Source organism: Tachyglossus aculeatus, chromosome 2, assembly GCF_015852505.1.
Source record: "Tachyglossus aculeatus isolate mTacAcu1 chromosome 2, mTacAcu1.pri, whole genome shotgun sequence".
Lineage (NCBI taxonomy): Eukaryota > Metazoa > Chordata > Mammalia > Monotremata > Tachyglossidae > Tachyglossus > Tachyglossus aculeatus.
In genome coordinates, this window is record NC_052067.1 from 101,505,431 (window position 1) to 101,527,147 (window position 21,717).

The 21,717-nt window shown below is 43.6% G+C and overlaps 1 protein-coding gene across 1 annotated transcript in view; it reads right to left on the minus strand.

Moving 5' to 3' along the window:
• Positions 1–960: 960 nt before the first annotated feature.
• The window catches only part of SLC5A7 (solute carrier family 5 member 7), a 34,404-nt gene continuing 13,647 nt past the window's right edge, over positions 961–21,717 (minus strand). The window contains exons 4-8 of the mRNA XM_038771669.1: positions 19,270–19,418; positions 15,006–15,149; positions 9,488–9,641; positions 5,805–6,022; positions 961–2,178 (exon numbers count right to left, since the gene is read on the minus strand). Of these exons, the coding sequence (XP_038627597.1) occupies positions 1,549–2,178; positions 5,805–6,022; positions 9,488–9,641; positions 15,006–15,149; positions 19,270–19,418 (1,295 nt within the window). The 3' untranslated portion in view covers positions 961–1,548. The remainder of the gene's footprint in view (positions 2,179–5,804; positions 6,023–9,487; positions 9,642–15,005; positions 15,150–19,269; positions 19,419–21,717) is intronic.

Sequence of the window (21,717 nt, forward strand, 5' to 3'; positions counted from 1 at the left end):
TGAATACCTATCTATCCATATAGCTATACTGAATTCTAAAATGAATAACTATACCTATCTGTATATCTATGGGTAATCATTTTAAAATTCAATATATTTTTGATTCTCTTCTGGAGCTTTACATACACACGTGTATGTATATCGATCTAGAGGGAGAGAGAGATAGGCATAGAAATAGATGATAGATTGATAAAGATAGGTAAAGCTTCAAAACAAGAGGGAAAACAAAAAAAATTCCTGAACACCAGCTTCATGAAAGTTATGTTGGCATGCGGTGTTAGGGTACATGGCTTCTTCCTTTTAGCAGCAGGACTGATGTTTTTCCATTTTCAGCACCAGTTTTCTGTAAGATGGGTTTTTTTCTGGAATGGTTATTTACCATTTACCAAGTCTGACTTGAGAGAATGAAATACCTAGAACCTGCTCTTTCATTTCTATCTTTCCCTGGTAGCCTGAATCTAAGGGTTGGGGGCGAGCTTGCATTTTTACCCTTTCCCTGTGCAAGGGACTGGTGTCAGAGATGGGTTGAGGGGTGAGGTGGGGGGAGGGGGAGCAGGCTGGGGAAGGCCTGGAGGTGAGAGGAGTGTGGTGGTTTTATTGAAACATTATTCCCCTCACCTGGAGCTGGGCAATGCTGTCTCAGCACTGTCTCAGTGCTGTCAAGAACCCTTGACCCAATACTTGGTTCTAATCCAAAACCTGATAGAGAGTGATCAGTTGATTTATTCTTGATTAATAAACTACACCAAGGTCTGAATAGCTACTGCTTTTCCCCTTCCATTATTTTTCAGCTCAGTTTATTGCTTGAATTTGTTTTCCTCTGAAGCCCTTCTACTGCCTCCAGTCATGCTGACATCTATATTGGCGGCAGATCTGCTCAAGACCAGGATTGACCTATGCCATAGGTTCTCCCCCCGCACACCCACATGCATAAACACAACTCCAAAACAGCCTGTGCTGAGTACATTATGTAAGTCAGTCCCTTAGGGAACTCTGTACAAAACAAAATGAACTGGTTGATACCCCTTGAGAAAATGCTGGAGCTGCTAGGGAGGAAAATGAAAAAAAAAATCAACAGGGAAACTCATTCTTGAGTGACAACAGCACTGCTGTAGTTCCAGGGAAATACAGGTTGTGAGGTTTGCTAGATTGACTAAAACACGAACCCACAGATGACTGAATAATATCCTCTACCTGCTGGCTCAACTGTAAGATTTCGATCCCTTCCAATTCTCTTTTCACATTTTAAAAGAAATTCACCCAGTTACCTCTTTCCTGGCATTGGGGTGTGTGTGTGTGACATGAATTCATGTTTATCTGACTTTCCTCCTGTCCACATCAGCAAATGACTTAATTTGGAAGCCTTCCCCCTCCCTAGTTGAGTTCCCCAGCTGCTTCTCCTAAGCGTGGTTTTGAATTGTGCAAAGGCATTCCTGGTCATGACTCCTTCTGGAAGCTTCCTTCCTCCCAGTTTGGCTCCAGTGTGGATTTCCCCCATCCTCCCTGGGGGACAGCCAGTACCGACGCTCTGGGAGGGAAAGCTGTGCCTCACTGCAGGTTGTCTTCAACCCCAGAACCCTCGGGGCTGGAGTCGTTGTCAAGGAAAGCCTCCTTATTCGTGAACGTGGAGCCAAGAGTCAAACTTTGCCGAGGCTTCACCGGCACGAGCTCGTCTAACTTGATGTTCTCGTTTCTGACCAGAACCGTCTTGTCCATGTTTTCCCTACTGTGCCTGGCCACGACGGCATCGAAGAAGTCTAGTTTGGGGGGTAGAGTGCCACTCTCGAACAGGTACTTGGCCAGGTAAGAGATACTGATATTGGTTAAGAAAGAGGTGACCATCGCCAGCGTTTTGAAGGGGAAGCGCTGGTTGTATATTTGGTCATCGTCAAGGTAGTAACCGGGGTAATAGATGAGAGGTTGCAGGTACAGATATGGCTCCCCTCCGGTTATCCTGAGGAGGAGGCCGAAGACGTACCCTGCCACTGCACCGTAGGTGTTGGTTCCTTTGATGAAGAGCACGCAGAGGAGTTGAGGGAAGATGATGATGTAGACCAGGTCGGAACTGAGGTACCAGAGTCCATACACTGATTTCGCAAGCAGGGCCATCGCCGTAGCAGATGCTCCAAACACGAACACAGTGACTCGCATCACCCACACTATTTCTGTGTCTGAGGCCTGAAACGCAAAGTCACCGTGTTAGTTTTCTGTAGTGTTGTGGGCCTGCAGCCCACCAAAGGACTTCCCCTCTAATAATAATCATAACTGTGGGATTTGTTAAATGCCTACTGTGTACAGCCATGAGAAGCAGCGTGGCTCAGTGGAAAGAGCACGGGCTTTGGAGTCAGAGGTCATGGGTTCAAATCCCAGTGCCACCAACTGTCAGCTGTCTGACTTTGGAAAAGTCACTTAACTTCTCTGTGCCTCAGTTACCTCATCTGTAAAATGGGGATTAAAACTGTGAGCCCCCCGTGGGACAACATGATCACCTTGTAACCTCCCCAGTGCTTAGAGCAGTGCTTTGCAAGTAGAAAGCACTTAACAATACCATTATTATTACCTGGCACCGTTCTAAGCACTGGGGTAGACACAAGATAATTGGGTTAGACACAGTCTCTTTTCCACCTAGGGCTCACAGTTTTAATCCTATTTTATAGATGAGGAAACTGTGGCAGAGAAGTTAAGTGACTTGCCCAAGGTCAAACACCAGGCAAGTGGCAGAGCAGAGATTAGAACCCAGATCCTTCTGACTCCCAGGCACTAGGCAATGCTGCTATTCTAGACAGTAAGCTCCTTGTGGGCAGGGAACGTGTCCACCAACTCTGCTATACTGCACTGTGCCAAGCACTTAGTACAGTGCTCTGCCCACTGTAAGCACTTAATATGATTTATTGATCGAAGGATGCAGTGCATTCCTGGGATTTAAGCGCTCACTTTTTCAGGGGACCCAAATCCTGCTTAAGATAAACTTGAAACTGGGAAGTGAAGTCTTGTCATTTGAGACATACTTCCTCAGGGATTTGATCAATCAATCAATGGGATTTATTGAGCAATTTATTGGGATTTATTGGGATTGACTGGGATAAAGAGTCATCAGTTGACTTTCTCAATCAAAGGAATTTATTGATTTATTTATAAGGTACGGATAAACTGGGGTCAGCAGATGCAATCCCTGTCCAAAAGGAGCCTATAGTCTACAAGTTTTCACTCAACAGATTGTTACCTGAACACTTGGTAAACCTGGATTCTTGGTTTCTTGATTTCTTGGTTCTTTAAATTTTCATGAAGGGAATGAGGCTTATTCATCATTACTACATCATCAACACGGAACACAGCTGGAATATCACAAAGGGGCTTAATGTGAAGCAGTGTGGCTGAGTGGAAAGAGCATGGGCTTGGGAGTCAGAGGTCGTGAGTTCTAATCCGAGCTCTGCCACTTATAAACTGTGTGACTTTGGGCAAGTCACTTAATTTATCTGTGCCTCAGTTACCTCATCTGTAAAGTGGGGATTAAGACTGTGAGCCCCACATGGGACAACAACCTGATTACCTTGAAGCTACCCCAGCACTTAATACAGTGCTTAGTACAGTTTGTTTTATTTTATTTTATTTTGTTAATATGTTCTGTTCTCTGTCTCCCCCTTCTAGACTGTGAGCCCACTGTTGGGTAGGGACCGTCTCCATATGTGGCCAACTTGTGCTTCCCAAGTGCTTAGTACAGTGCTATGCACACAGTAAGTGCTCAATAAATATGATTGAATGAATGAATGCTTGGCACATAGTAAGCGCTTAAGAAATATCATCATCATGAATCAATCGTATTTATTGAGCGCTTACTGTGTGCAGAGCACTGTACTAAGCCCTTGGGAAGTACAAGTCGGCAACATGAATGCAGCTGGGGTTTGCTCACAGTTTTTTCAAATGGGGTTTTGGCCCCAGGTTGCATGATGCAAAGCTAACTTTAGTACCAAGCTAATGAGATTAGGGATTGAATCCCTCAGGACATAGCTGTTTTGAAACCAGAGCTCAATCAATCAATCAGTCATATTTATTGAGTGCTTACTGTGTACTGAGTACTGTACTAAGCACTTGAGAGAATAAAATATAGCAATATAACAGAGTTGCTAGACACATTCCCTGACCACAACGAGCTTACATTCTAGAGGGGGAGTTAAGTTCATTCATTCATTCAATCATATTTACTGAGTGCTTCCTGTGTGCAGAGGCTTGGGAAAGTACAATACAATAATAGACAGTGACATTCCCTGGCCACAATGAGCTCACAGTCTAGAGTGGGGGAGACAGACAGACATCAATATAAATAAATAAAATTACAGGTATATACATAAGTTTTTTGGGCTGGGAGGGAGGAAGAGCAGAGGGAGCAAGTCTGGGTAATGCAGAAGGGAGTGGGAGATGAGGAAAAGTAGGGCTTAGTTTGGGAAGGCCTCTTGGAAGAGATGTTCCATCAATAAGGCACGGGTTTTGCACCAGGAACATATCTGCCTGATTGACAGATGGATTTTTAAGCTTTTTCCATCCGTCTGCCAAGTTCCTTTACCTTGCTGCTACCCAGGGGCAGGTCCTAGAATTCAGGCAGGTTGGAAGAGCAACCAGGGAAACAGTGAAGAGTCCTGTGCTTCTTCAGGATAATGCGTCAATAGACTAAATCCCCATTTTACATATGAGGTAACTGAGGCACGGAGAAGTTAAGTGACTTTTCCAAAGTCACGCAGCATGGCTCAGTGGAAAGAGCCCGGGCTTTGGAGTCAGAGGTCATGGGTTCAAACCCCGGCTCTGCCAATTGTCAGCTGTGTGACCCTGGGCAAGTCACTTCACTTCTCTGTGCCTCAGTTCCCGCATCTGTAAAATGGGGATTAAGACTGTGAGCCCCCCGTGGGACAACCTGATCACCGTGTAACCTCCCCAGCGCTTAGAACAGTGCTTTGCACATAGTAAGCACTTAATAAATGCCATTATAAATCCCAGCCAATAAGGAGGGCAAGACAATCATGCAGCCAATCAAATTCCCCCACTCATGTGGCTTCTGTCTTAATGTCTGTCTCCTCATTGTAGACTGTAAGCTCTTTATGGGCAGGGTTGTGTCTACGAACCCTGTAATATTGTAGCTTCCCAAGTGCTTACTAAAGTGTTCTGCACACACTAAGCATTCAATAAATTCATTCAACCGTATTTCTTGAGCGCTTATGGTGTGCAGAGCGCTGTATTAAGAACTTGGGAAAGCACAATACAGCAATAAAGAGTGACAATCCCAGCCCACAACAAGATACAGTTTTCATTTGTACCATGCAACTTTCAACAAAACTACTCATTGCAAAACACTTTCATTTGATTGAAAATGAGACTGCAACCATTTGTGCTACCAAGAAACATGCAGATTCTAAATGTCTTTAAACAAATATATTTTTTGCTTTGATCAGGCCTATATTTTTTTACTAAGCTTGAATGTGTTCTTTTAAATTCAATTTCACTGCTCACAGTGACGTTACAAGATACTGTGAAGGGAAACAATGTCCTGAAATTATTTCTTTTGAAGAATTTGATCAAATTAGGCTTCAAAAAATCATTTGCTGCTTCCACAAAATTCCACTATCCTACACAAATCTTTAGTGTCCACTGTTTATTTCAGCTCTAAAGTTATATCGCATATAATACAGTTTTATTCATGCTTTAAATATTCAAATCCAATAGTTTAGTTCTTTACCTTGTTTTTGTAATTTGCTAAAAGTATGAATATATTTTATCTTGGAAAAAAAAAAACCACTTTCAATTCTGTTTCTTACATTTTGCCTGAATGAAAGTTGATAGATGTTCCGAGCAAACATTGAACTTGCAGATAAGATTGAAGAATCCGCAGATGACATTACAGCAGCAGACACCGCACCGAGACCAAAGAAAGATATATATGCTGGACAGAGATACTGAAGTACAATGGGTAAAATCATGTCCGCTTCTTTGTTTTCTTTGGGATCCAGAGGACCGTATGAAGTCTGGTTCCAATCTGTTGATTAAAAATTAGAAAAAAAAACACATTAGATTTAATTTAGATTTATTTATTTATTTATATTAATGTCTGTTTCCCCCTCTAGATTGCGAGCTCACTGTGGGTAGGGAATGTCAGTTGATTGTTATACTGTTCTCTCCCAAGCACTTAGTAAAGTGTTTTGACATAGTAAAAATGCTCAGTAAATGCAATCAAATGAATGAATTAATTAATTTAAACTTCTTGAGGGAAGAGATTGCATCATACATATTTGCATGATGCTCTTCAAACCAACTAGTTCTCAGTACAGTGCTCTGATCAATCATTCAATCAATGCTATTTATTGAGCACTTTGCATAGAGCACCATACTAAGTGCTTGGGCACATGCAATGCAATAGAGATAGTAGACACATTCCCTGCCCACAACAAGCTTTGAGCCCAGAGGTGCTCAGTACACTGCTCTGCACATATAGAAAGTACTCAGTGCAGTGCTCTGATCCCAGGAGGTACTCAAACAATATTGATAACTGACATTTGGGAGGGAGGGGTGAGTTAGAAGTGAAACTATGAGACTGGAGAGAATATGAGGTTTATGCTTAGGAAGGCAATTTTCTGGAGCAGGAGTTGTGTTATGAATTGAAGAGTGGGTAAAATCCTTGGAAGCCCCTAAAAATCAGTTCTATGGGTAAGTGCAAAACTGTTGAGTCTCCCTATTGACAATATAGCCATCATGGTATAGCCCTAGTTAAATGGTTTGGAAACATGGCAGATTTGCTATCTTGGAATATCACTTAAGGTGCTGAGGTTATGGTGGAGAATGCACAGCTTGAGAGTGAGGACCAGGGTGGTTTCCAGACCTGGAAAATCCACAAGGAGTTCTGATTTGTTTGGTAGGAGATGGGGATCCATTCATTCAAGCATTCAATCATATTTATTGAGTGCTTATGTAGCAGGTAGGGGAGGAGGGAGAGCAAGAACTTCCAGAATTTCTCCAGATCCTCCTGGGGACTTCAGGTGGACTTGACTGGACAAACTTCTAACCTCAGCATGCCTGTAACCCAGAGCAGGGGTCCTGAGTTTGCTCCTGATCAATCCATCAATCAATCAATGGTATTTATTAAGTGCTTACTATGTGCAGAGCACTGTACTAAGTGCTCAGGAGAGAACAATACAACAGAATTAGCACATTTCCTGCTTATAATGAGCCTGCATTTCTGATCCAACCTAAACCCTGAAAATGATTCTGTGAAGCTTCTCAAGCTTCCAAGAGGTGGAGTGTTGCCATCTTGCAGCTTCTCTTCACCTGTGTGGAGTTGAAAATGGGTCATCTTCAGATACCCACCTATGGCATACTGGATAGAGCACGGGCCTAGGAGTCAGAAGGTCATGAGTTCTAATCCTGGTTCTGCCACTTGTCTGCCATGTGGCCTTGGTCTAATCACTTCTCTGTGCCTCAGTTACCTCAACTGTAAAATGGGGATTAAGACTGTGAGCCCCATGTGGGACAGGGACTGTGTCCAACACAATTTACTTGTATCCACCCCAGATTTTAGTACTGTGCCTGGCACATAGGAAGCAATAACAAATACCACAATTATTATTATTATTATTATTAATCGTCCTTTAGCCTCTTCCAAATGTGTGATTGTCTCAAGAATGCTCTATACATTCTGCAATGAGTGTATTCTTCTCTTTTGGTCTCCAATTCTAGTCCTGTTCACATTTCTTATAGGTCAGTGACAAATCTGTAGTTCACTTGGTGGGTAGGAGTTGCTACATTGCTGTCTTGTGATGTGACATGTTGTACATTACAGAAAGCACTAGAGTTTAATAAACTCACTTGTGGACTTGGAGTCCAACATTGAAGTGACCGCTGCCTTTGACTTCTGCTTGTGTGGGAAAAGGGAGTGTTCTGTCCCTAGGGCTTGCTCACGATTCCCATCCACTGTCTTGATTTACAAACCCACTTAGGTCCCAGAAGAAGAGTAAAGAAATGAGGAAGGTAGAATTGACCACCCCACCCTTGAAAGATTCAGTTATAATTTCCCCTCTCAGGAAAGAAAAGCGTAAGAAGCAAGACCTTGAACAGATTCATCTTTGAATAAATCGACCCCAGTAGCGGTGGGAGAGAAAGTTAAGTGCCTTTAGCTACTGACCTTCAGTTGACCACTTCGAACTGAGAAATTTTCTGCATATTGCCAATGAATCACTCCTTAGGAGTTAGGTAACCACATTACCTTTGGTAAACACTCTTTGGTTTGGTGAACACTGGGGAAAAGATGGGATTGAACATTTTCTTACAACTTCTCTGCCTGCACACCGTAAGCACTCAGAAAATACTATTGAAGAAGAAGATACTTAGGCTGTAAGCCCCATGCGGGACAGGGGCTCTGCCAACCTGATTAGCTTGTATCTACCCCAGCACTTAGAAGAGTGCTTGACATATAGTAAGTGCTTCAGAAATATAGAAATGATAATAATAGTAATAATACCAAAAATGATGGAATGCAGGATTTCCATTTTCAGCCGTGTCCCTATCCTGCTGTGAGACTTTGGGCAGGAAACTGTCTTAGGATCCTTGTTTGCCTTTTTAATCACACCTTGTGACAAGTCAATTTGTTGACAAGATTGACTAAGAGTCTAGCATGTATGGCACACTGTACTGAGTGCCCACGGTGTGCAGAGCACTGGACCAGGTGTCTATTATACTTAGAGCATTGGGCTGGGTATCTACTGTATGCAGAACACTGAGGTCTGTCCTTAAGCCCATTCAGAAGAAGGCTAAGGTACAACACCTGCCCTTAAAGAACTATCTTGAGAACAGCACCGGTAAGACTGCAGAAACAAGATACTGATTCAAATTTCCTCTCCAGGAAGCTTATTCCAGTCTTTTTTAAAAAATGGTATTTGTTAAGCCTTACTATGTGCCAGGCACTGTACTAAGTCCTGGGGTAGATATATGCTAACCAGGTTGAATACAGTCCATATCTCACATAGGGCTCATAGTCTTAATCCCCATTCATTCATTCAGTAGTACTTATTGAGTGCTTACTGTGTGCAGAGGTCCCTACACAACAATGGGCTCACAGTCCCATTTTACAGATAAGGTAACTGAGGCATAGACAAGTTAAGTGACTTGCCCAAGGTCACACAGGAGACAAGTGGCAGAGCTGGGATTAGAACCCAGGTCCTCTGACTCCCCACCTGTGCTCTATCCACTAGGCCACGTAACCTTAGAGTCCTGTCCTGCAAAATCTCTGCCTTATCAGTATGACATTGGAATCCCTTGCCAAGCATTCTAATGATCTGGAAGATTAGGCCTTTGGCTCAAGAGAGCTGTTCAAACCTATTTCTTTGGAGCTCCGATTTTTGTTAAAACAAGGAAGCACAATGCCGCTATCTAATTCAGTCCCTGTCATCTTTGTGATTCAAAACCTTCTACATACAAATCATCATATTCGGGGCCCTGGACCTAAGGGTACCTGTCGATGCACCGATTGCTCCAATGAGCACTGCAGGGATAGCCATCACCAGGCATCCAAAAGCAGCCAGAAAGGAGAGAAATTGAGCATAGGCGGCGGAAGATGAAGAGAGAACCCTCTGAAAATATGCTTGCCACGGGATTCCTCCAAGCATCTGGAAGAAAAAACAAACAAGCTTTCATTTCTGGTTGACAGAGAGTTTGCAAACAGTGAAGCAAACATCATCTATTATGCGCCTCATGACAACTGAGTTGCCACCCCATTTATTTCCCATTCTGCAATAACATATGATGCCTGAGGAGTTATTTTCCTCTCTCATTACCTAGACATTCAAGCCCTTCCTCTTTAATTAGGTCTTAACACAAAGAGTACTCCTCAGTTATTAGAGGAAAAGCTAATAACATGAGGGTTACAGCATTATTGCTAGTCTTAGGTCAGAATAATGATCCATACAGCCTGGGACCCTGCTTTTGGTCATGTCTCAAGGTTCCTTCAAGGGTGACAGTAATAATAATGGCAATAATAATAATATTTGTTAAGTGCTTACTTAGGGTAGACATAAGATAATTGGGTCCTGCATGGGGCTTGCAGTCTAAGTAGGAGGGAGAACAGGTATTGAACCCCCATTTTGCTGATGAGCAAACTGAGGTACAGAGAAGTTAAGTGAGGTGTCCAAGATCACACAGCAGGCAAGTGTCAGAACTGGGATTAGAACCCACATCCTCTGAAATCCAGGCCCGTGATCTTTCCACTAGACCAAGTTGCTTCTCTTGGGCTATGCTTTGCAACTCCTGGACATCCATACTCATGGTTAGGACAGATCATCCCCTTCCTCTCTGCTCCTCCCACTCCCTTCCGTGTCACCCTGACTTGCTTCCTTCTTTCATTCTCCCGCTCATCCCCACAACACATGTGTATATCTGTATAACAGATGTCTGTATATCAGATATCTGTATGTATCTGTAATTTATTTATTTATTTATTTGTTATGTATATTAATGTCTGTCTCTACCTCTAGACTGTAAGCTTGTTGTGGGCAAAGAATGTATCTGTTGTTATATTGCACTTTCCCAAGCACTTAATACAGTGCTTTGCACACAGTAAGTGCTCAATAAATACAATTGAATGAATAAATGAATGAATGAATCATCCAACATCCTTACTACCCCCACTAGAACCCTCATCCATGGATGTTTTCCAAACCCTTTTGAGCCTGCTATGTTCTGCCTGCGTAGTTTCCCAAGGAATGAAATTCCATCTGCTTACCCCTTCACTGGGTATGCTGTTTATTTGTGTTTGTTTTGAACCTATCCCCATGCAGCTTCAGTGGTTGTCCCCTTACCCTGGTCTTCTGGGCAGTGGTAAAAAAAGTATTCCTCGTTTAACCTACACACCTGCTTGATATCCCCTCTCAGCCTTTGTTTTTTCAGATTTTAGAGCTGACTATAAGCTCCTTGAGTGCAGGGATCATGTCTACCAACTCTACTGTATCATACTCTCCTAAGTGCTTAGTATAGTACTTAGCACACAGTAAGTGGTCTATACCATTGATTGATTGAAGAGTCCTACATTTTTTGGATTATTCTTATTTGGAGATTTTCCATCCTGCTCTTCCTCTGTGTGACACTTTCCTGTATCTTCTCAATCGATAGTATTTACGGAACACTTACTATGTGTGGAGCACTGACCTAAGTAATTTTGAAAATCCAATACAACAGAATTGGTAGATTGCCACAAGGAGTTTACAGTCTAGAGGGGAAGATAGACATTAAAATAAATTACAGAAAGGAGAAATGGCAGAGAGAAAAATACATGAGTGCTGTGGGCTGAGGTTGGGGTGAATATCAAGGGCCTAAGGAGTTCAGACCCAAGTGGATAGGTGACATAGAGAGAGGGTGGAGTGGGAGAATGAGGGTTTAGTCAGGAGAGCCCCCTTGGAGGAAATGTAAAGATGGGGAGAGTGGTGGTCAAAAAATTTCAGGCTAGAGAGAGGATGTGAGCAAGGGATCAGCAACAGGATAGATGAGACTGAGGTACAGTGGGTTGGGTTGTAGTAGAGAAGCAGCATGGCTCAGTGGAAAGAGCCTGGGCTTTGGAGTCAGAGGTCGTGGGTTCAAACCCTGGCTCCGCCACTTGGAAGCTGTGTGACTTTGGGCAAGTCACTTAACTTCTCTGTGCCTCAGTTCCTTCATCTGTAAAATGGGGATTAAGACTGTGAGCCCGACGTGGAACAACCTGATTACCTTGTAACTTCCCCAGTGCTTAGAATAGTGCTTTGCACATAGTGCTTAATAAATGCCATTATTATTATTATTATTATTATAGTAGGAGTTGAGCGAGATAAAGTAGTAGCAGGAGACCTGAGTGCCTTAAAGCTGAAGGTAAGCAGTTGCTATTTAATGTGCAGGTGGTTGGGCAATCACTGCAGATTTTTGAAGGGTGAAGGGCTATGGACTGAATGGTTTCTTAGAAAAAAATGATCTGGGCAATAGAATGCAGTAAGGACTGGAGTGAGGAGTGACTAGAAGCAGGAAGGCCGGCAAGGAAGCTGAGGCAGTAGTCAAGACAGGATAGGAAAGTGCTTGGATTAGCATGGTAGCCCTGTGGGTGGAGAGGAAAGGGCAATATTTAGAGATGTTGGGAAAGTAGAACTTCATTCTCACTGTAATGTCCTTCCTGAGAGATGGTGACCAGAACTTCAGATTTGGATGACTTGGGAGCAGAGTTCGGTGTGGGCAGGGAATGTTTCTGTTATATTGTACTCCCCCAAGCACTTAGTATAGTGCTCTGCATTCATTCAATAAATACGATTGATTGATTGATTCATTCATTCATTCATTTAATTTAATCGTATTTCCTGAGCACTTTCTGTGTGCAGAACACTGTATTGAGTGCTTGGGAGACACATTCATTCATTCAGTCATATTTAAGGAGTGCTTACTGTGTGCAGAACACTGTACTAAGCATTTGGAAAGTACAATTTGGCAAGAGACAAGCCCTACCCAACAACGGGTTCACAATCTAGAAGACGTAAAAACAGACACATTCCCTCTGCACACAGTAAGTGTTCAATAAATACAAATGACTGACTGACTGCCTTTCTCTTATTTTATTTATTCATCTCTTTCATTATTGGGATTTCCATCTTCTGCTGCTGAGAAACTCTGAACCCACAATTTCACTGTTTCCCTTTCAGACTAGACAGGGGTGGAAGTAAGGTGGAACAGGTCGGAAGCGATCACTGGGAAAATAATAAATGCCGAATTGCCCGTTGGGGTTGGAATTGTTTCAAAGCTGACGGCTTTTTGCTTCCATGTGGAACTGGGCTGCCTAGTCCCAGAACCCCTTGGCAAAATGGGGGCTGAGCTGTCACTCAGAAGCCTGCTTGCCAAGGGGCAGACATGACAGGAGGAGTGACGACTTCTCACCCACATCCTGCCTCTGGACTTGACCGCCCTCCCTTCTAATATCCGAAAGACAATGACTCTCCCCTCCCTTCAAAGCTTTACTGAAGACACATCTCCTCCAATAGGCCTTCCCTGACTAAGCGCTCCTTACCTCTTCTCCCACTCCTTTCTGCATCACCCTGACTTGCCCCCTTTATTCATTCCCCCACCCAGCCCCATAGCACTTATGGTCATATCTGTAATTCATTTATTTATATTAATGTCTGCCTTCCCCTTCAGCTCATTGTGTGCAGGGAATGTGTCTGTTGTTAAATTGTATTCTCTCAAGTGCTTAGTAATAATGGTATTTGTTAAACACTTACTATGTGCAAAGCACTGTTCTAAGTGCTGGAGAGGGTACAAGGTGATCAGGTTGTCCCACGGGGGGCTCACAGTTTTTATCCCCATTTTACAGATGAGGGAACTGAGGCCCAGAGAAGTTAAGTGACTTCCCCAAAGTCACACAGCTGACAGTTGGCAGAGTCGGGATTTGAACCCATGACCTCTGACTCCAAAGCCCGGGCTCTTTCCACTGAGCCACGCTGATCCTCACACAGTAAGCACTCAATAAATACAATTGATTGATTGATTGATTGCCAGGCTCGTCCAAGTGGGCAGCCCAGGCCCAGACTGCAGTGGGCTGGGTAGCCATCCAGCCCCACCCTTGCTTCTCTCTTGAGGGGAGCCAGTGGGGATCTGGAAAGCAGCACGGCCTAGTGGACAGAGCATGGGCCTGGGAATCAGAAGGACCTGGGTTCTAATCCCGTCTCCTCCACTTATCTGTTGGGTGACCTTGTCACTTTGCTTCTCTGGGCTTTGGTTCCCTCATCTGTAAAATGGGGATTAAGATTATGAGCCCCATGTAGGAAAGGGACTGTGTCCAACCTGATTAGTTTCTATCTACCCCAGAGTTTAGTAAAGTGCCTGGCACAGAGTAAGTGCTTAACAAATACCATCATCATCATCAACCTCATCACCTGGATGGGGCACAGGGGCCTCTTGGTGGCAGGGGGAGGGCAGGGGAAAGCCAAACTCCTCCTGCTCCCATTGCTCCCCCCCCGATCCTGCTCCCTTCGCTGATGGAAGAGAAGCAGCGTGGATCAGTGGAAAAGAGCACGGGCTTTGGAGTCAGAGGTCATGGGTTCAAATCCCGCCTCTACCAATTGTCAGCTGTGTGACTTTGGGCAAGTCACTTAACTTCTCTGGGCCTCAGTTCTCTAATCTGTAAAATGGGGATTAAGACTGTGAGCCCCCCGTGGGACAACCTTATCACCTTGAAACCTTCCCAGTGCTTAGAACAGTGCTTTGCACATAGCGCTTAATAAATGCCATTATTATTATTATTATGGAATGCGGCCTCCTGCCCAGTCCATAGATCTGTGGAAATTCCTCAACCTCCACCCCAGGTTGCAGGTGAGCCAGAGTCTTGCCACTGCCATGGTTCTGAATGCTTTTCTTTGCCCTCTTCACCCACTTTTCCCCATGTCTGGTCTGACGGGAATGGGCAAGCATCTCCTGGCCCCCAGGCCCCACCCCTCGTTCCGGTATGAGTCAGATTTTCCTTTCACCTCTGTTCCTGACCATCTCATGTCCTTCCCCCCGGGAGTTGTCAAGAACGTATTTGTTCTCAACCTGAATCTTTCTGTGCTCTTGCCCTCTAACTTTGGCATGAGTCAGCCCTTGTGGCTAACCAGCTCCATGCCAGATGTTGGGGTGTCAAATTTTGATTTAGGAGTGGGGAACTTAAAAATCTAGACAGCCAGTTTTTGAATTTGCTGCTTTTCATTTCCAAAGTTTTAATGGCAGCAGTCATGCCTAGTGGATAGCTCAAGGTCCTGGAAGTCAGAAGGACCTGGGTTCCAATCCTGGCTCTGCCACTTGTCTTCTGCTTTTCTGAGCCCCAGTTCCTTCATCTGTAAAATGGGGATTAATGCTGTGAGCTCCATGTGGGACATGGGCTGTGCCCAACCTGACTAGCTTTTCTACTCCAGCGCTTAGTACGGTGCCTGGCATATAGTAAGCAGTTAATAAGTACCAAGAGACAAAAATAGAAAGAATAAGGCATCACCTACCAGTAAAAGGAAACTATCAATCCACGTGTAGACATCAAGCGATTGAATGGAACCAAGCCAGGGTTTCTGGTAAAAGTCGTGCACAGCTGTGAAGCCAATGTCCGTAACTGCAGGATGGGACATTGCAAAAGGTACGCTGATCCACTGAAACCAGAAAGGAACGTTCATTCCATTACATTTTTAGCATTTGAAAGAACACAGGAAAGCATTTCTCCTCGTAAAGCAGGGAACACATGGAAAAATCTGTCAGCCTGCCTTCATGCTGTGAGGTAAGTGTTCAGAAAGTCATCATATTTTTCTAAATGGCTAAGAGCCCATGAAGCTTCAAAGGGAGGACGTCCTCAAGCACCTCCCAGGCTTCTCTGAACATTTTCTTTCTTTTCCTCATTTTATTTTTCTGCAAGTTTTCCCTTTGCAAGTGGTGGTTATACTTCCCAGTGTTAATATCTCTTGCTGGGCTTGAAAGTACCTTAATAGCCAGGGTGTTGTTTTCAGTTTTTGGGGAACTATTTTACCTTCTCTGGTGACTGGTCACCATTACTGGCTTGGAACACCACGGGCATTGTCAATATTTCAATATTTCTGGATTATACTAATTGATATTTTAAGCACAGATTTTAACCCAGCCCAATATCATCATCAGCAGCAATATTGTGTGCAGAGTACTACACCAGCAATTAATCCATCGATCATATTTATTGAATACCTATCATATGCCAAAGACTACACTAATTTATTTTAATGTCCATCTCCCCCGTAAACTCAAAGCTTCTTGTAGTCAGGGACCTCATCTACCAACTCTATTATATTGTACTTTCCCAAGCATTTAGTAGAGTGTTCTGCACAAAGTAAGCATTCAATAAATACCATTGATTGATTGCTTGGGAGGTAAAAGACACAGTCCCAGTCCTCAAAGAGCTTCCAATCTGACAGGGAAGACAGACCAAAAAATAGTCACAATTAGGGAGAAGGAGAGTATGGGAAGATAAATAAGTGAATAAATAAGTGCTTAAATACTAAAGTGTATAGGTCAATATAGACTTACATAAGTATTCAGTGTGGTTCTGAAATAACAATTGGAATGATATAACCCTGGTAATTGGGAAATACAGAAAAAATAGAAAAGCGATTCGTATTTCCAAGTATGTGCAATCTAATAGAAAAGACAATTTTGATGGATATACAATAGTTGGAAGAATATCATCAATGGCATTTATTGGGCACTTACTATGCACAGAGCACTGTATTAAGTGCTTGGGAGATTACAATACAACAGTTGGTAATAATAATAATAATAATGGCATTTGTTAAGCGCTTACTACGTGCAAAGCACTGTTCTAAGCACTGGGGGGGATACAAGGTAATCAGGTTGTCCCACGTGGGGCTCACAGTCTTAATCCCCATTTTACAGATGAGGTAACTGAGGCTCAGAGAATTGAAGTGACTTGCCCAAGGTCACACAGCAGACATGTGGTGGAACTGGGTTTAGAACCCATGACCTCTGACTCCCAAGCCCATGCTCTTTCCACTGAGCCACGCTGCTTCTTTAGACACATTGCTTGTCCACAATAAGTTTACAGTCTAGAGGAATGTGACAGTACATAGAAATGGGAGTCGCAAGTGGTTAAATAAGCAAATAATTCATAAATAAAGAGGTATGTACACATGAGTCCTGAGGTGGCTGAGGGGATGACTGACCTGGAATATGGGGATGCGAATAAGGGAAGGCTTCTGGGAGGAGGAGGCTTTTTAGACGGTATACGAAGGAATGGTGTAACATGGTTTGGCAAAACTAAGGCAAGGGACAGGAGAGATTTTTCCCTATTAAGGATTGGCACTTCAGAAAAATTGAGCCAAGTGACTGGGAAAGAAAGGGAAATTTGGCTTGGTCAGGATGACCCTTTTCAAAGTGATATGTGGGAATAAGTGGGCCCATAGACCCAAACCTTTACCTCTAGAGACTAAACTGTAACCTCATTTGTGGTCAGGGAACATGTCTACCAAATCTGTTACAGTGTACTCTTCCAAATGCTTAAAATAGTGTTCTGCACACAGTAAGTGTTGGATAAATATCATTGTTATTGGCAGGAGCCCTTGTGAGTAGGGGCTGTCATAGAAACACCTCTTGATAATAATAACAATAATAATAATGATGGTATTTGTTAAGTACTCACTATGTCCCAAGCACTGTTCTAAGCGCTGGGGTAGATACAAGGTAATCAGGTTGTCCCATTTACAGATGAGATAACTGAGGCATAGAGAAGTTAAGTGGCTTGCCCAAGGCCACACAGCAGACAAGCGGCAGAGCTGGATTTAGAACCCACGTCCTCTGACTCCCAAGCCTGTGCTCTTTCCACCAAGAAATGCTGCTTGATCCTGTATTCCAGGCTAAATTTGCACTGGAATGTGGGTGGAGGGTGATGGTGGTGGTGTGTGTATTCATTCCCACCATTTCTCATCCTTCACACCCTGAATACCTTGCAGAAAGATCCAAGATGGAGCATTAGTTTTCTTGCTTTGTTTTTCAAAGGAGGACCAGTGTTTCCAAACCAAATGTTGGCAGGCTCATTAATGAGGTCAGGTATTTGCAGACTGGAGAACTCTGACTGGAAAATCAGATTTGACCTTTTATATAGCTGATTCGATAAAGCCCTAACTCGATCAGATAGTGGCCTGCGTCTTTTCAATTGCATCTTTGTACCAGAGAAATGTTTTTGAAGGTCCTTCCACAGACCTAAGGAAGATGTTTGCCCTACCATGTGACTGACCTCAACATATAATTTGTGATTCACTTTGCTTGTTCTGTTGCAGGTCTTTTGCAGAACAATTACCACTCCACCCATGAGCAAATACTACTCGCCAGACTTCTCCTTAAAGAACAAAGCACAAGGAGGTGGTTTGTCTCTTACTCTGTTATACACTCAAGGCCATTAATATAGTGCTTTGTACACAGTTGGTGTCTAATAAATATTACTACTAGCCTGTCCCACCGTCCTCCCCCTGGCCTGGAATGCCCTCCCTCCGCAAATCCGCCAAGCTAGCTCTCTTCCTCCCTTCAAAGCCCTACTGAGAGCTCACCTTCTCCAGGAGACCTTCCCAGACTGAGCCCCCTCCTTTCTCTCCCCCTCCTCCCCCTCCCCATCCCACCCGCCTTACCTCCTTCCCCTCCCCACAGCACCTGTATATATGTATATATGTTTGTACATATTTATTACTCTATTTAATTATTTATTTATTTTACTTGTACATTTTTATTCTATTTATTTGATTTGATTTATATGTATTGTTCTGTTGTCTGTCTCCCCCTTCTAGACTGTGAGCCCGCTGTTGGGTAGGGACTGTCTCTATATGTTGCAAGCTTGTACTTCCCAAGCACTTAGTACAGTGCTCTGCACACAGTAAGTGCTCAATAAATACGATTGAATGAATGAATGAATGAATACTGACTGATTTATGGGCTCTTGCAAAGGAGTTGATAACTTTTAAAGGGGCAGTCACCTACCACCCTGAGACACTCTAGGTATCTGAGCCCAAAGAGCAGCAGACTTTTGTCTTTGCCCTTAGTAATTGATTTTAAACTACAGGGTGGGCCAATTCAAGAAATTCTAGTTCTGGGTGATTTCTAGACTCTAAATTCCTTGTGGGCAAGGCACATGTCTACCAACTCTATTATATTTTACTCTTCTAAGCACTTAGTACTCTCTCAGGGTCTCACCTGGAGAGTTTTCCAGTACTCCACCAGTCTCAGCTAAGAGAGGGAGAGTCAAGCAGAGGCATACCTATCCCATTCCTAGCTTGGGCAGTGGCTAGCGAGTGGAAAGCATTCTGCTACAAGTCAACACTCACCTGCTGGGCAGCAGCGGCTTGGGAGAGAGTCGAGGGTGGAGACTCAAGTATACTGTGCAGAAGAAGGCAATGGTAAACCATTTCTGTATTTTTTACCAAGAAAACTCTGTGGATACACTTCCAGAATGATTGCTGATATGGGACAGATGTGTCCATGGAGTCGCTATGGATCGGAGATGACTCAACAGCATAAGACAAGACAAATGCTTAGTGCAGTGCTCTGCACTCAGTAAGCTCTCATGGATCAATCAATTGATTATCTAAGCAGAGGAAAAAAGTTCGGACCTCAATCTAGGCTAGGTTCCTGCTAAAGTCTGGAGTTCTGGTAGTGTTCTTAGTCACCAGGATTCTGCTAAGTCTTAGGACCTCACCAAAGCATCTACTTGGCAAAAGTGGAAAATAAAGTGAAAACACTCACCAGCCCCAGGAAGATGCAGAAGAGCTGAACGACATCAGTGTATGCAACAGAATACAGCCCGCCCACCAAGGTGTATAGCGTGGCAATCAGGGCCGAAACAATAACCGAAATGTTGACGTTAATGTTGATGATTACACTGATAGTGGCACCTAAAGGAAAAAAGTCAATAGAACTACTGCACTTGTGCCATCTGCCTGGCTTTGGCTGCCTTTCTTAAGACCTGGAAATAGTTAAGCATTTTCTGATCATCTGTGGCAAATGCAATCCATTCTCTGCCCAAAGTAATATTATGTTGTCTCTAAGTTACAATGAATGAGTATTGATAGAGTTTGAGGAGGAAGCTTCAATTTCTTTATCAATAATAACTTAACCAAGCAAAGATTCAATTTGTCCTTCAATGAAATTTTGATTCAGTTGCATCTTTTTCCAAACATACATGGCAGGTGCAAGTGCGAGGACCACTGTCTTCTTAGAAATCTTACTGCCAGTATTCTTTTCTTTGTTTACAAACATGAGAACTTCTAAACCAGTTTTAAAAGTCAGACTGGCTTTGCTCTAGTTCTGTGGCTCCCTTTGAATCCCTGCATTTCTGACAAGTTGTGACAGATTCTCGATATCCTGCCATTCTCAGATGCACAAAGTATAGTTCCAGCCTGAGACTAGAAAGCTTCTGGGGACCTTTCTCTTACTTTGTCCCAGAGTCAGGATGTATTTCATGTGGCTGTTTGGTATGCAGTGAGATAGGTGCCAACTCACCTGGGAATGACTGGAGACATTTATTCTCTCATTAATTGCTACCAGTTGCCTGATTCCATATCCACTGTATCAACCCAGGCAGGATGTCAATTGGTTATCAGAAAGTTATCGGAAGAAATGAATCAAGCATTTCTAACCAATCAGCACCTCCCCAGAGAAGTGGCGGGGGCATCAGGGAGAAGCAGTCATGGTGCAGAGAAGCAGCATGGCCTGGTGGAAAGAGTGCATGTCTGGGAGTCAGAAGGAACTATGTTCTAATCCTAGCTCTGCCATCTGTCTGCTGTGTGACTTTGGGAAAGTCATTTCATTTTCTCTCTGCCTTGGTTATCTCATCTGTAAAATGGGGATTAAGGCTGTGAGCCCATGTGATACATGGACCGTGTCCAACCTGATTAGCTAATTACATGATTACAATGCCTGGCACATAGTAAGCACTTAACAAATACCATTAAAAAAAAAGGTGGACCTGGGAAAGGCCGGGACGCTAGTGCTGTAAGCACAGATACATCTCTATTACATTCCAGTCAACCCCTTTACCCCCTCTCACCCCAACCCCATGTACTTAAATGAATAGATTCTTCAAAGCATGGGAAAACCAAGGTGAATGTGTCATCATTATAATTGGCTCTAGTCTGCTACCATTCTTCTTGGGAAAAACTCATGGGCAATCTTTATAAATGAAAAACTGTAGCTCTCACAAGACACAGACTATAGGAACAATATCCAGTATTTACAGGGCACTTGCCATTTTCAGAGCACTTTAGAAGCATTAACTAATTAATCCTATTCTCTTCAAAGGCTGTGCCAAAATAAATTGATCTTGATTCAGCGGGAGGGAACATCCTGTATTTTCCGAGAGTTCTTGAGGTGACTCCTTTCCTGTCCCTGCAGTATGCCATTTGTTCTTGACTCCTGAAGGGTCTCGTGATGAAGTGGTGGTAAACAAGTTCCCCATTGCTTAGCAGCTAATGAGGACCCAGCAGGAAAACCTTCCTTTTGTGTCCAGTTTCACTGTTTGCCATGCACTTGCTCCTGAATGTCACCGGGGCTGATTCTCTTTTCTCTCAAACTCCCTTTAAAGGAGGACAGGGCAGGGGTACCAGGTTACTCAATGGGTCAAGAATCATGTGTAATTCCCTCCCTATGTCCTCCTGTCTTCCTCTCCCAGACTTCCCTGGCATGTAAGCAAAAGCATTTGGGCTTGGCTGCCCCTTGATTGATTGATTGATTGATTGATTGAAGACCTTGACCATGTGGTACAACCCTTGTGGATGGGGTTGGGTAGAGGACAGGTGATAATGACCCTTCTCTAGCACCCCCCTGGCTCTTGCTACCCTTCAGTGTGGCTCAGTGGAAAGAGCCCGGGCTTAGGAGTCAGAGGTCATGGGTTCAGATCCCAGCTGTGTGACTTTGGGCAAGTCACTTCACTTCTCTGTGCTTCAGTCCCCTCAGCTGTAAAATGGGGATGAAGACCGTGAGCCCCCTGTGGGACAACCTGATCACCTTGTAACCTCCCCAGCACTTAGAAAAGTGCTTTGCACATAGTAAGTGCTTAATAAATACCATTATTATTATAATTATTATTATTTTTCCTGGGGAGGAAGGTGGGGGTCCAAGGGAGGAGGAACACAGCTGGCAATGGTAGAACTCTGTTTAGACTGTGACCCCCATGTTGGACTGGGACTATGTCTG